The sequence below is a fragment of the Hemitrygon akajei genome, chromosome 18 (genome assembly GCF_048418815.1).
Source record: "Hemitrygon akajei chromosome 18, sHemAka1.3, whole genome shotgun sequence".
Taxonomy (NCBI): domain Eukaryota; kingdom Metazoa; phylum Chordata; class Chondrichthyes; order Myliobatiformes; family Dasyatidae; genus Hemitrygon; species Hemitrygon akajei.
Window position 1 is genome coordinate 25,334,588 of NC_133141.1, and position 13,897 is coordinate 25,348,484.

The 13,897-nt window shown below is 41.1% G+C and overlaps 1 protein-coding gene across 1 annotated transcript in view; it reads right to left on the bottom strand.

Moving 5' to 3' along the window:
* Nucleotides 1–13,897, bottom strand: part of pou6f1 (POU class 6 homeobox 1) — an 85,943-nt gene that overhangs the window by 24,033 nt on the left and 48,013 nt on the right. The window contains exons 7-9 of the mRNA XM_073071123.1: nt 13,190–13,362; nt 12,040–12,153; nt 9,748–9,966 (exon numbers count right to left, since the gene is read on the bottom strand). Coding sequence (XP_072927224.1) covers nt 9,748–9,966; nt 12,040–12,153; nt 13,190–13,362 — 506 coding nt within the window. The remainder of the gene's footprint in view (nt 1–9,747; nt 9,967–12,039; nt 12,154–13,189; nt 13,363–13,897) is intronic.

A 13,897-nucleotide genomic window follows, 5' to 3' on the forward strand; every position in this document is an offset into this window, starting at 1 on the left:
TCCAAGCTGAGAGTGGCTCTTCAAGCCCAAAGGTCTGGCCAATTTGCAAACCACCTTTCACATGCATTTACCTGCCTAATGAGCTCTCAGCTGTGTTGTGGTGAAGCTGATGCCTGGTCACTTGCAATGGGGCTTGCCCGCAGAAAACCATGTAGGATGACCATCAACAATTCAGAGGCCAAATGGCCAGGATGCCAACTAAACCATTACATTGTGAGGGGCACCAGACTGTGTAAACTTAAAAAACGCCTGACCAAATAACCACAGCACAAAAGATTGTTACTTATCTTTTCACCCATTTATTTCTTCGAGCTCAGCCGGCGAGTGAACTTGGTCCCGACATCAGGAGAGAAGCATTTTCATCCCTCCGGCGGTTTAACAAGTTCACTGCCTGACATCAGAATTGTTACAATTTATAAGGCCACCGGTACAAAAGAACAATCAGTTAACCATTCCAGCCAAGTCAATGGACTATTGATACAAAAGAACAATCAGTTTGATAACCATTCCAGCCAAGTCAATGGACTATTGATACAAAAGAACAATCAGTTTGATAGACATTCCAGCCACTTTAATTAAAGAAAGGAATGTCCTACCTGGTTTGTTGGAGCCACAACTTAATTACAAAAATAAGAACCTCCATCAAATTTAAGCATTAATTAAGAAAGGAATGTCCTGTCTAATATCCATCCGGTACTGCCTTTTGTCAAAACTAAAAGGTGTGAAAAGCCAGCAGACATTTTATGTGGATCTGGGTGAACTTTAACCATTATCTTGCTTCAAAGAAACAGCTGTGAGACATTATTCAAACATACTGCAGTCACTCACAAAATACACAGACATAGTTGGTACTTAACCTATTATGGAATCTGAGAATCCCCCAATTCCCTTAAACTTTATCAACTGGACTGATGGAAAGTAGAGAGGGCAGTGTTGGAATGGCAGGTGGTGTCAACATGAGAGAGGGTAACCAATGTGCACTCCATAGAACTGCTACCATTTACCCAGGCCAGAGCAACAGAAATCCTAATAACCTGCTAGGCAACAGACTGCTGGAATGCCAAGACACTGCCAAACCTCTTCCAGTATTGGAATTCAGGCATGTTCTCGTTTGTTGGGTGAAGTTGCAAAGTGCTGCAGTGCAAGCCGAGCCATCTGCAAACAGGCACTGCATGGTGGTTGGGTCTGCTAGTGCAAGTATTAATGTGAAGCTGGCCACTATTTCCATACTAGGAGCAAAGGGACACAAGGTCCATGCAAAATACATGCAAGATTGGAGCTTGACACCCCCATGCTCTTTGATATCTGATGCAGATTTGCAGGCAAGCTGCCAATGTCCCAGATATCTTATGTGTGCCAAGGTCCATAATATGTCCTAATGCAGTCAGAGTTTGATTCTTTCGAAACAGAACTAGTCAGTAACCGTGCCTTTCAGTAAATGGACTACAAGTAGCCTTTTCCTTCCATCTTGGCTGCAGTCCATTCATACTTGGTGGCTCATGACATACAGTTCCTGCTTTCAGACTGCCCTCTAATGAGGTGCTATGATCCAGGCTGCTGAATGCAGACTTTACATCAAATGACAGGGTCTTCTTCAGTTTCTGGTGGCTCCTTAGTTTGAGCCTGTACAAGTGCAATTTCTTTAGTAGCTGAAATGACAGAATCACAAGTGATCATAGTGAAGGGAGGGGGGTAAACTAAAGGGGCATATTTAACCCAAACAAATCTTATGTAGCAGAAGAGATTGTGGGAGGAGGGGAAGCAGGGATGTCAGATGTGAGAATAAAGTTTGGGTCTGAGCAAACTGCCATTTCCAATCTTCAATGGCAAAATACGGTGCAGCAGCCAATCCCTCGAGTGCCAGCACCCTCTCCTCAATCCGATTTAATACGATAAGTTGTAGCCCTGACCTCACAATCTAACTCATTGACCTTTCACCTTACTGTCTGCCTGCACTATACTTCATTCTGCACTCTGTTATTGTTTTACCTTGCACTACCCCAGTGCACCATGTAATGAATTGATCAATGTACGACAAGCTTTTCACTGTATGTTGGTACAGGTGACAATAATAAACCAATTCCAGCTTAGTCTGTGGAGATGGTATGGTCCCTGCCAGTATGCTGCTACAGTCTGTGGTTGCACCTGCAAAATGGGGAAATACCACTTCACTAACTGACTTATACATCTGTGTGGCATGCCTGCTGTTTGTTTTTAAGATCTGCCTGGGGGTGTTGCAGTAAGGGTAGACAATTAGTGGGATATATGAACGAGATATGAACTATTAAGTGATAACTTGTGCCAACCAACTGGCAGGAGTATAAAAGGACATTTTCAACCTCTCACTGCTATGGACAGAAGTTCCCAAAAGGCAACAATTATACCAGTACTTAAGAAGAAGAATGTGAGCTGCCTTAATGACTATTGCCCAGTAGCACACATATCGACAGCGATGAAATGCTTTGAGAGGTTGGTCATGGACTGAACTCCTGCCTCAGCAAGGACCTGGACCCAGTGCAATTTGCCTATTGCCACAATAGGTCGATGGCAGACACAATCTCAATGGCTCTTCACATGGCTAGCGTCAGGATGCTGTTCATCGACTATAGCTCAGCGTTTAATACCATCATTCCCACAATCCTGATTGAGAAGTTGCAGAACTCGGGCCTCTGTACCTCCCTCTGCAATTGGATCCTCCACTTCCTAACCAAAAGACCACAATCTGTGCGGACTGGTGATATTTTCTCCACCACTGGTGCACCTCAGGCATGTGTGCTTAGCCCACTGCTCTACTCTCTATATACATATGACTGTGAGGCTAGGCAGAGCTCAAATACCATCTATAAATTTGCTATTGATACAACAATTGTTGGTAAATGGAGATGGAGAGGGCGTACAGGAGTAAGATATGCCAATAGTGGCATGGTGTCGCAGCAATAACCTTGCACTCAACGTCAGTAAGACAAAAGAGCTAATTGTGGACTAGGAAGGGTAAGACAAAGGAACACATACCGATCCTCATAGAGAGATCAGAAGTGGAGAGAGTGAGCAGTTTCAAGTTCCTGGATGTCAAGATCGCTGAGGACCTAACCTGGTCCCAATATATTGGTGTAGTCATAAAGAAGGCAAGACAGCGACTATACTTCATTAGGAGTTTGAAGAGATTTGGTATGTCAACAAAAGTGCTCAAAAACCTCTATACCGTGGAGAGCATTCTGACAGGCTGCATCACTGTCTGGTATTGGGGTGGGGGCTACTGCACAGGACCAAAAGAAGCTGCAGAGGGTCATAAATTCAATTGGCTCCATCTTAGGTACTAGCCTAGAAAGTACCCAGGACATCTTCAAGGAGCGGTGTCTCAGAAAGGCAGCGTCCATTATTAAGGACCTCCAGCACCCAAGGCATGCCCTCTTCTCACTGTTACCATCAGGTAGGAGGTACAGAAGCCTGAAGGCACACACTCAGGAACAGCTTCTCCCCTCTACCATCCAATTCCTAAATGGACATTGAACCCATGAACACTGCCTCACTTTAAAAATATATATTAATTCTGTTTTTGCACGATTTTTAATCTATTCAATATACGTATACTGTAATTGACTGATTGGTGGATTTATTTATTTATTACTCTTTTTCTTCTAGATTATGTATTGCATTGAACTGCTGCTGCAAAGTTAACAAATTCCATGGCACATGCCGGTGATAATAAACCTGTTCTGATTTATTGAGTGTTGGAAAGATGGTATTTGATAGTGCTTGATTGTACTTCAGCAGTTGCTGGTTGATAAAATTTTGCTGATGGGGTCAATGATCATCACACACTAAACAGGACACTGTATTAAATTTCTTCCACCATCAGGGGTTTTCGTCCAGCAACTTTTAAACTTCCTCCCAAGGCCAGTGATATTCCTAAATCCACTCAATTGCCATGACCTCTTTGAGTGTATCCTTGGCCATGCAATGCCTTCTGGCAGTAGTTGCTGGGAGTGGGCAACTCCACTTGACGTGATGCAGGCACAGCTTTGAAAAGTAAAAGGTTACATACAGCCAGCTATTGCACAAACCTTCTGAAGTCATTCCTGATTGTTGTGCACTAATATGAACACAGCACAGTGAAGACACTTAAATGGACAAGGTGTTGCAAGCTATGTAGAAGTCAGTGACGAAGAGGCACAGGTCCACTGCACAAGAAATGCGTGGGTTTCCAGCATGAAAGAAAGTTTCTCTCAGACTGACTTTGTAATAATCAGCCCCTGACAGTAGATGGCAGTCTATACCAGCCAATCCATGGTATGTAATTGTTCTTTCTACAGGCAAGGAATAAAAAGTGAGCTGAGCTTGGGCATTGTGGGCTTGTTAAGGCCCAGCGGCTCATTGGGCACCTGGCAATTAGAGAGACAAAGGTACAAAGCTAGATTGAAATAAATCTTCAGCAGGAATTGCAAAGCTATTGCTAGGTAAAATGAAAGAAGAAAACAACTCCATCCCAGCAACATCCTGGTTTATCTCCTCTGCACTCTGTCCATTATAATTCCATCCTTCCCGTAATGTGATGACAATGTACTCCAGTTGTGGCTTAACCAGTGTTTTATAAAGTTGTACCATAACCTCCCTGCTGTTATATTCTATGCCTCAGCTAATGAAGGCAAAGATACAGCCCTGATAAAGGTTTGTTGCCTGAAATGTCAACTCCTTATTCTTCCATTGATGCTGTGTGACCTGCTGAGTTCTTCCAATATTTGTGCGTTAATCTGGATTTCCAGCATCTGCAGAACCTCTTGTATTAAAGATTCTGTATGCCTTCTTCACCACTTTAGCTACCCGTGTGCCACCTCCAGGAACCCTTGGACTTGGTCACTAAGCCTCTTCATTCCCTAATACTATCAAGCGCCATACCATTCATTGTATATATCCTACTCTTAATGGTCCTCCCAAGGTGCATCACCACACCTTTATCAGGATTAAATTTTATTTGCCTTTGTTTTGCCCATTTTACCAACTGATCAATATCCTGCAGCCTAACACTAACTTCCTCATTATATGTCTCTTACAAACATATTCAAATCATTGATGTATATGATTAAAAGTAGTGATCCCTGTGGTACCCCATCGGTCACAGGTATCCAAATACAAAAATAACTCTCTAATATAACTCTTTTCCTCCCAGTACCTCACTAATGTTGGTTCCTATTTGGATCCCTATTGGGACTCTGGATCCCATGGGCTCTAACCTTTTGCAGGAGTCTCCCATGTGGGACCTTGTCAAAAGCTTTACTGGAGTCCATGTAAACCACATCTCATAATGCAGACTGACCAGCAAGCTACTGTTCCTCATCTATCTTTGTCAGATCTTGCCCTATGATAATTGAAATCAGCATGCCCTATTTCAAGACTTTAATTTCTGGTACTCCCTTGTCCTTCTTCATTACTACCTTGAAACATACAGAATTATGGTCACTATCCACAAAAAACACTTTTCTGCTGACAATCTAGCCACTTGTCCAACTACATTCCCTAAGATTAGGTCCAATATTGCTCCTTCTCTGGTAGGACCCTCTTTGTTCTGGCTCAAAAAACTCTCCTGGACACATTTTAAGAGTTCCATCCCCCTAGGCCTTTCACGTTAAGGCAATTTCAGTTCATATTGGGGAAATTGACATCTCCCACTAATATAACCTTATTAGTCTCACACTCCTCTGTAATTTGCCCGAGTATCTGCTCCTCTCTCTCATAAACACCACTGGAAAGCCTGTAGCACAATCCCAGCAAAGTGACTACCCACTTTTTGTTCTATATGCATCATTTGAATAGGCTTCCAGCACATTGTCCCTTTTTACTACAGTAATGGACTCCTTAATCTACACTGCAACAAGGCCAATTTCTCTTCTATGCCTCCAACCCAGACATTCTCTCTTCTCCCCTCTCTCATTGGGCAGAAGATACAAAAGCCTGAAAACACGTATCACCAGGCTCAAGGACAACTTCTATCACACTGTTATAAAGCTATTATACAGTCCCCTAGTACAATATGATGTACTCTTGATCTCACAATCATCCTCATTATAGCTTTGCACCTTATTGTCTACCTGCATTGCACTTTCTTTGTATCTGTAATCTATATTCTGTTATTGTGCCTTGTGCCTTGCCCTTGTGCCTCCTCAATGCATTGTTGTAGTGTTACGTGACCATGGTTTTGTTTACTGTGGGTGTCACTTTAAAATGCCTGGATGAGGTGGGACTATGACGTCAGTATAACAAGTTGGAACAGACCACTGGGACTTCCGGAGAGAGAGAGAGAGGAAGCTTTGGACCGCAAGCTGCTGACTGGAGCTTGCAGCGACAATGGGTAAAGTCTGATACTTTCCCATGCCCAAAGGATTGGGTTGATTAACGGCACAGAGTGCATACTGGATGTGTGACTGTCATCTTGTGGTATTTCTACGTGGATTTCGGGATGACTCGGTGGATAAGATCTTCGGTTACTGTTACTTTGTTTTCCCAGCGTGGAACCTGTGGAATTCTTCATGATCGCCTCCTCACTACATTTTAACGTGGATTTACCAGTCCCTCCTCTCACTTATTCCGTGGATTACTGGACCTTTCTAGTTTGCCATCTTAAGACTTTAAGAACCGTTCCTAAGTTTGACAGTTTGGGAGCCACACACACACATAACACTGTTAACTTCTGGTTATTTTGTTTAATTTTCCATATTTTTGAGTAGATACTAATAAATGTAGGGGTTTTGACATTAAAACCTGACTTAATTTGTGATCTATTGCTGCTGGTATGTAACAGTAGAGAAATGATCTGTATAGACAGCATGCAATGTAAAGTTTTTTTTTTACACGGTATCTCAGTACATGTGACAGTAATAAACCAATTTACCTTCTCACTTGAACATTTTATACCCCAGAATGTTGATGTGCCAGTTTTGCCTTTCTTTCAACCAGGTCTCTGTGATAGTGATATTGTATTAATGTGCTAATTAATTCCCTCATTTCATTTGCTGTACTTGTGAACATACTATAACCAAAAGCAGTGAAAACAAATGCAAATTTAGCCTTGCATCTCCCCATGTGCGTGATCATATGAATATTTGTTCTTAAAGCTTGTTTCAGGGTCAAATATGACACCAAATCTGCAAATATTCTGGAGCAATAATCAATCTCCAGGAGGAACTCAGTAGAGATGCAGGGTTTTCATCTGGAAGGTTGACAATTTTTCCAACCCCCCACCCCACAAACAGATGCCACTCATCTAGTACTAAATATCATACAAGCAGTCTGACTATTTAGAGACAGTGGAGGCGTCAAGAGGTTGTGGTAGAGATAAATGTGACCAATGCTTCTGGGTGACATCACCAACAGGCAGGAGAAATAGGAGCAGGCCAAAGAACACATCATTGCATGAATACAAAGGTGGTGAACTGTATTAAAGGTTGCAGATATGTCAAGAGAGACAAGGAAAGACAGAGTACCTTACAATCATAGGTAAGCTATTGTCAGAGTTTTAAGAACATAGAACATTACAGCAATGTATCAGCCCAACAGCACAAGATTTTGTGCTAACCTCTTAATCTACTCCAAGATCAATCTAACTCTTCATTCCTATATAGCACCCCCCCCCTTTTCTATTATCCATGTGCCTATCTAAGAGTTTCTAAATGCCCATAATATATCTGTCTCTACCACCACCCCTGGCAGGGTGTTCCACACACAACCACACTCTGTGTAAAACCCTACCAGACATCCCTCTTATACTTTTCTCCAATCACCTTAAAATTATTAACCATTTGTATTAACCATTACGCCTTGGGAAAAAAATCTCTGGCTGTCTGCTCAATCTATGCATCTGATCATCTTGTATATTTTTATCAAGTCACCTCTCACTCTCCTTCACTCCAAAGAGAAAAACTCTAGCTCGCTCAACCTATCCTCGTAATCTCTCTAATGCAGGCAGCATCCTGGTAAATCTCCTCTGCATCCTCTCTAAACCTTCCATTTCCTTCTTATAAATGAGGCAACCAGGGTATTGCCAAGGTTTTGTAGAGCTGCAACATTACCTCACGGCTGTTGAACTCAATCCCTGATTAATGAAAGCCAACATGCCATACACCTTCCTAATAACCCTAACAACTCATACAGCATCTTTGAGGGATCAATGGATGTTGACCACAAGATTCCTCCTACTCCTCCACACTGTGAAAAATCTAGGTTTTGAGGCTGCTATTTTGGTAGCTGGGCAGATTGCATATCTGATTGGACAAATTCGAACCAGGAATTCCATGTATGTTCAAGGCTTCAGAGGAGGAAAATGAGGTTGGAGGAGGGCCAGTCATTTGCAAGGATATAGATGTGATTGTTGTTGTTTTGTAGAGGGGGTCAATAAAGAGAACTTTCAATATCAGCTAACATGGGAAACAGGAAAGGATGTTGGGCGTTTATTCAGAAGTTTGAAGGAAGCAGGAGATTGTCCTCAGAAACCAGAGGAGCATGCGGGAGGACATAAGTAAAGAAAGAAGTGAGTTGAAGGTTGAAACTGGAGAGAGCACTGGCAATTTGGCCAGATGGACTAAGGGTAGTGAGGGAAATGGCAGCTGAAGTAGAGCAAATAGTCACTTGGTGGGAAAGCAGTCCATGAGTTTGTTATGGAAATAAAAGGGCATAAGAGCAGAGAGTTTCAGGAAGATGGTTTTCAGTGTGAAAAGTTAGATGTTCCCTTCTGATCCTGGATACAGGGAAGTTTAGATAGACATTTGGCATCCTTACCAATAACATGTATGTGTTGGACAAGATCAACCCCTGCAGGTCCTCAACTTTCTGTTTTAGTAGAGTTCCACTCACTCTTTACACGAATGATCACACCAAACCAATCCTGATCCTGTCCTTCTCTAAGCAATGTGTAAGGTCTAGAGCAAAAGCACCTCCCTCCCCTTGTGATTTGGAGCACTTTGACTTACACAGGCCAACACCATAGGCAGGTTGGGTTTGGGTTTATGATTTTTTAAAAAGCTTTGCATGTTACCTGACTCAAACCTGCCCATTTTTGGGGCATTAAAATTCCTCTTAATCTGTCTGACATAACCTGTCTAAAGAGCATTTTAACATTCTGGATACCAACTGTCCTTGAAGCTATCTGTGTGACATTGTCAGATTACAACAGTGTGAGGAAATTCCTCTGGTGGTGTGGGATGATACATAGCAGCAAATCTAGAAATGTTCAAGTGTGGTCATGATAGTGTTTAGTATTACTGGATGGTTGTACCAGGATATGGTGCTGGTATATCTGGTTACTGGCAATGATCTTGGCAAGGAGGGTCATTTGATTTCTGTATCTTCGACCTTTGCAGCACCAATGAGCAAGAGCAATTTCTCTTCATGCTGTAATTCTGTTAACAGGCAATGCCTGATCCCTGTTTATAATATAGCTGTTTTATTTAGTTGCTTTTCTTTAAGTACAAATAAGTCTGTGAAAATGCTGTTTCTGTTGGATTGTCTTGCATCTCCCATTCATACATAAAAACATTATTTTTAAACTGAGAGATACAGACTGGAAACAGATAATACGGCTACTTTTTATAGAACGAATAATATATACAATATAAGCAGATTCAATTTTCAAATAGAACATAAAACAAAGACAAGCTAGTCATTTTCAACTAACAGTGTCCAAACTGAATTTGTAACAGATAATTATTTTTTGAAAACAGATTTTACTGAAATTGAAACAAATCTAGGAAGAATTACCTGCTGTAATGTCTTTACAGGTGAGAGGGGACCTCCTTGCCGGCTCAGAACTGGCACAAACTGGTTGCTGATCACAGTTGCGATGACTTGACCTTGTGCATTCAACAGCATCTGTGGTGTAACTGCTTGCACTTGAAGACTCTGTGTTGGTATTGCTGTCACTGTATTGCTTGTTGATATTGTGACTGGGTTCATGACTAAGGGCAGGGTTCCTATGACCTGTATTTGAGAACAACAATAGTAGTGAAAGGATTTGCAAGGGCCACAGCTGCCAGCATCAAATGGAACAGTAAAACCTTATGGACATAGTGATTTAGGATACCTTATTAGGAAATAGCATTCAGATATTTTCAGCAGTCTACCTTTGGACAATGAAAAGATGTCACCAACTTCTACTTTTGATTGATGTGGATGAATTTGCCCCACTCTCAGGTCTGAAGTTCTACCTTTGCTCAGTTCATTTCAGGCCATATTGCTTAGTACCTCAGAGAATTTAACCCTTCCCAGCTATTCAGTCTATACCTGTTTATCCTTCCAACATCTTTACCTGTTTATGCTTGAAGTAGGGTATCCACATCACGCCATACAAGACCATTTAATTGGACAGGAAGCTCAGAACATAAAGAATGTTTCATTGGGCCAAGTAGCAACCTACATTGTATGCATGGTTTGGCTACATAAACAATCAAAGAATTTTACGAAACAAGATACATTACCAAATAATATACTGTAGATTAATGTCATCAGTGATATGATCAAATGACAGTTTGGAGACATAGTTTCAAAGTATCACAGTGCTGAGATACAAGTTACATACTGTGTACACACAGGTAGAATGGGAAGATCTGCAAATAATTTAAACACTTTTCAGTACATAAGAATCAGTTATGAATTCCTCTCTTATGACCACTCAGAATAAACCTATACCAGTGACTCTTATATTCAAAGTCGCCATATTTAATTTGTAGCAGCAGCTACTGCCTATATGCTGTCTATAATCCAAGCTATTGAACATAAATATATTTTGTTTCACTTTGAAAAAAATAGGTCATAGCTGTTTGCTTTTGTTGCTTTAATATGGCTGTGATTTTCTTTTGACATATGTGTCTTTTTCTAATATTACTCTGAATGCCAAGCATTGGATTTTGTGGGCGCCAAGTCCCATTTTGGTCCAATGTGTGTACATACTACTAAGGGCACTAATGTAGAAGGCCAAATCTGCTGAGGTTCTGCACTGAACAATTTTCTTAGCTGAACCTAGGTGAGGAACAATATTCAGCTACCCTAACCTTGACTTCCAGCCATGGCAGCAAGCCAATCATGCAGTATTGCACTAGGTAAGGATGCTGTCTCTAAGCAATCCTCCAAATTATGCGTGGTGTCAAGTATCTGAGCAAGGCTGAGTGGAAATTGCAGCAGTGTTCCTTCAACAACACATCTTTGTACTCCTGTGAGGCTTGAAGCAGTCATACATGTGCAGGGGTGAGGTAAACCTACGAATGTTAGAATGGAGACACAAGAGATCACAGATGCTAGAATCAAGTAACTAACAATCTGCTGGAGGAAACTAGTCCCAGTCCTGATGGTGGATTTCAAAACATTGATAATTCCTTCATCCCCTGTGCCTCCCCCCCCCCACCAACAGATGCTGCTCAATTCATTCCTCTAGCAGATTGTTTGCTGTTATGAGCGTTAGATATGTTCTGACTGATCAGAGCTTATTGCTAGTTTAATAATGGGAGATAGGCAATAAGAACTGAGCAATTAGAGTTTGGCATTTGAAGATGCATTCACTGACCTTCACCATGCCCTTGAGGTTATTGGATTCTTTTGTATCACTGCATCCAGGTTCTTGGGGCTTGACTTGTACTACAGACTGCCATGAATATATGTCCTCATTCCCTTTCAGGGGTGGGCTTTTGCCCTCCTCCCCTTCACTTCCTTTTATAGCCCATGTTCTCTTCCTTGCTATACCATTCCACAATGTCTCCAAAGTCAGGATAAGTTCCTGAGGGACCTCTAGGACTTATTCCAGCCACAATGGTACCTTCTCTTCAAAACATGCAGAATGGTTTAAAGCAATGCCAACCACTAATGATACTGAACCCCTGTTGAGCAAAGCATCTACTCAAACTGTGGTTGGAGTCATAGTAATAAGCACTCAGCAACAAGTTATTGAATCCCAGTGCCTGTTTTGATGATTACCAAGTTTAGTCTCCATTACTTTTAATTTTCCTATATAACAAAATATTTAAAGATATGTAATATGTTTCAGAGTTATAGCAGACCTACCTGTCCTTGTGCATTAGTTATGAGTGGACTCATAATTCCCTGTAAACCAGGCATGGCGTTTGCAATAACTGGTGTGGCAGTCAAAGAGCCAACAAGTGGAGCTTGACTATTGAGCTATTAGAGGAAGAAAAGAAATACAATTGTTCTGATATGAACAACACTGTTATATTTCAATATCATTAAATATATATTTCACATTGATTATACCCAAATTCTTAACTAATCCTTTTCATTCTCAGATTAACTCTGCTGTATATTACAGTATTTAGAACTACGTGAGGACGAAGGAGAAAAAAAGTCCTTGATGACTGCGTTATGCATCTTTCCTGCTTTGGGCACAGGCTTCTTTTTTTTTTACAGATGTTTAATGTTCTATAATCATCCAGGATGCTGCTCCTCACAAGCCTTTAGACTCTTCCAATTAAGAAGCTAAGATCATTCTGTCACCTTTCTCCAAACTCTACAGTTCATCTTGAGCATTCCAAATGTTGGAATGTACTTTCAAGAGTCCAAAGGAATACACTTGATAAAAGAGAAAGGCATCATATGTAGGTGCAGGAGCAGCAAAGTGGATGGAATAGATTACCATTGAACACATGTCTCCTCATCAATGGGTATTGTTTTCTCTTCACCCGTTCTCACCCTTACCAATCCTTCCATAGATGCTAGTGCCTTCCCTTTCTCCCACCCCAAGCCCTTATCCCGTATTCCTCTCCGCATGCTGGTATCTTCCTTTCTCATGCTCCTGACCCTCACCTATGACCAAATGCCAAGCTCTGATGCACCTTTCTCCTCCGCCTTGAGGAGGCCACAATCTTCCTAAGCTTGGCCTTGAGAAGAGAATACAAGGTAGGAACTCCAACAAAAAAAATAGCAAACAGACAACTACTGAAACTGTTGTTGGTGCCCTATTGCGGCACACTTCTAGTATACTTCTAGAAGTTCTAGTCATGCTATCTTCCTTAGAATAAGAAACTGTTACAAATAATCAAGCTACCTTAGGAAGTTTTAAAATTATTTCCTTGGAGATTTTTTTTCATTGTTCCACTGCTCCACTTATTCGTCTTAGCATTTGAAACACCACAATTTCAAAATAGGATTTCAGCAAAATGGAGATTAAAACTTTCTACAATGCATTGGAGTGACTCACTATTGTTTGATTTAATGTCAGGCCTTGAACTGTGTTGATGGAAGTGATCTGAGCTTGTGGTTCTGGCTGTTTCAGAGGTACAGTCGATGTAGGAAGGGGCTGTAGAGTGGCCTGAGGCTGGAGGGTCTGTTGAAGCTGTGTAGGCTGAAGTGTGGTATTCAACAATGAAGCAGCTACAAGAGAATTGGGGGAAAATCCATTAATTAGATATAGTTTTGTTTAAAACCCAGCACTGTTCTAATTCAGGAAATGTAAGTTTCTCGATCTTGGATTTACCTCAATCTCAGCCAATAATGTCACCTACTGCCCCCTTATTAATATATTGAGATAGAAGTTCATCTTTGATCATTTGCACTAAGTGTGCTCATATAGTAGCAGCTGCATTTGGATTCTGCTTCTTAAATTTGGTTCTGAATTGCATTAGCTCTGTACACAATAAGTGCATGGCTGAAGACAAATTTCTATAATGAACATGCACATTATATATCATTGGTAGAGCTTCAAATGACAGTACATCTAAAGCAATTTATCCATTCAGAATTACTCTGTGATCTAGATTTCCTTTATTTAACAAGTTACAGATCATATAAAAACTGTTATGGTTAAATAATGAGTTCATTATAAATATCACCAAAGACGTGAAAATGAACTGGATCTCTTCGGTGATGGGATGTCAGATGTTAAATTGCCTTCCATACATTCATTATT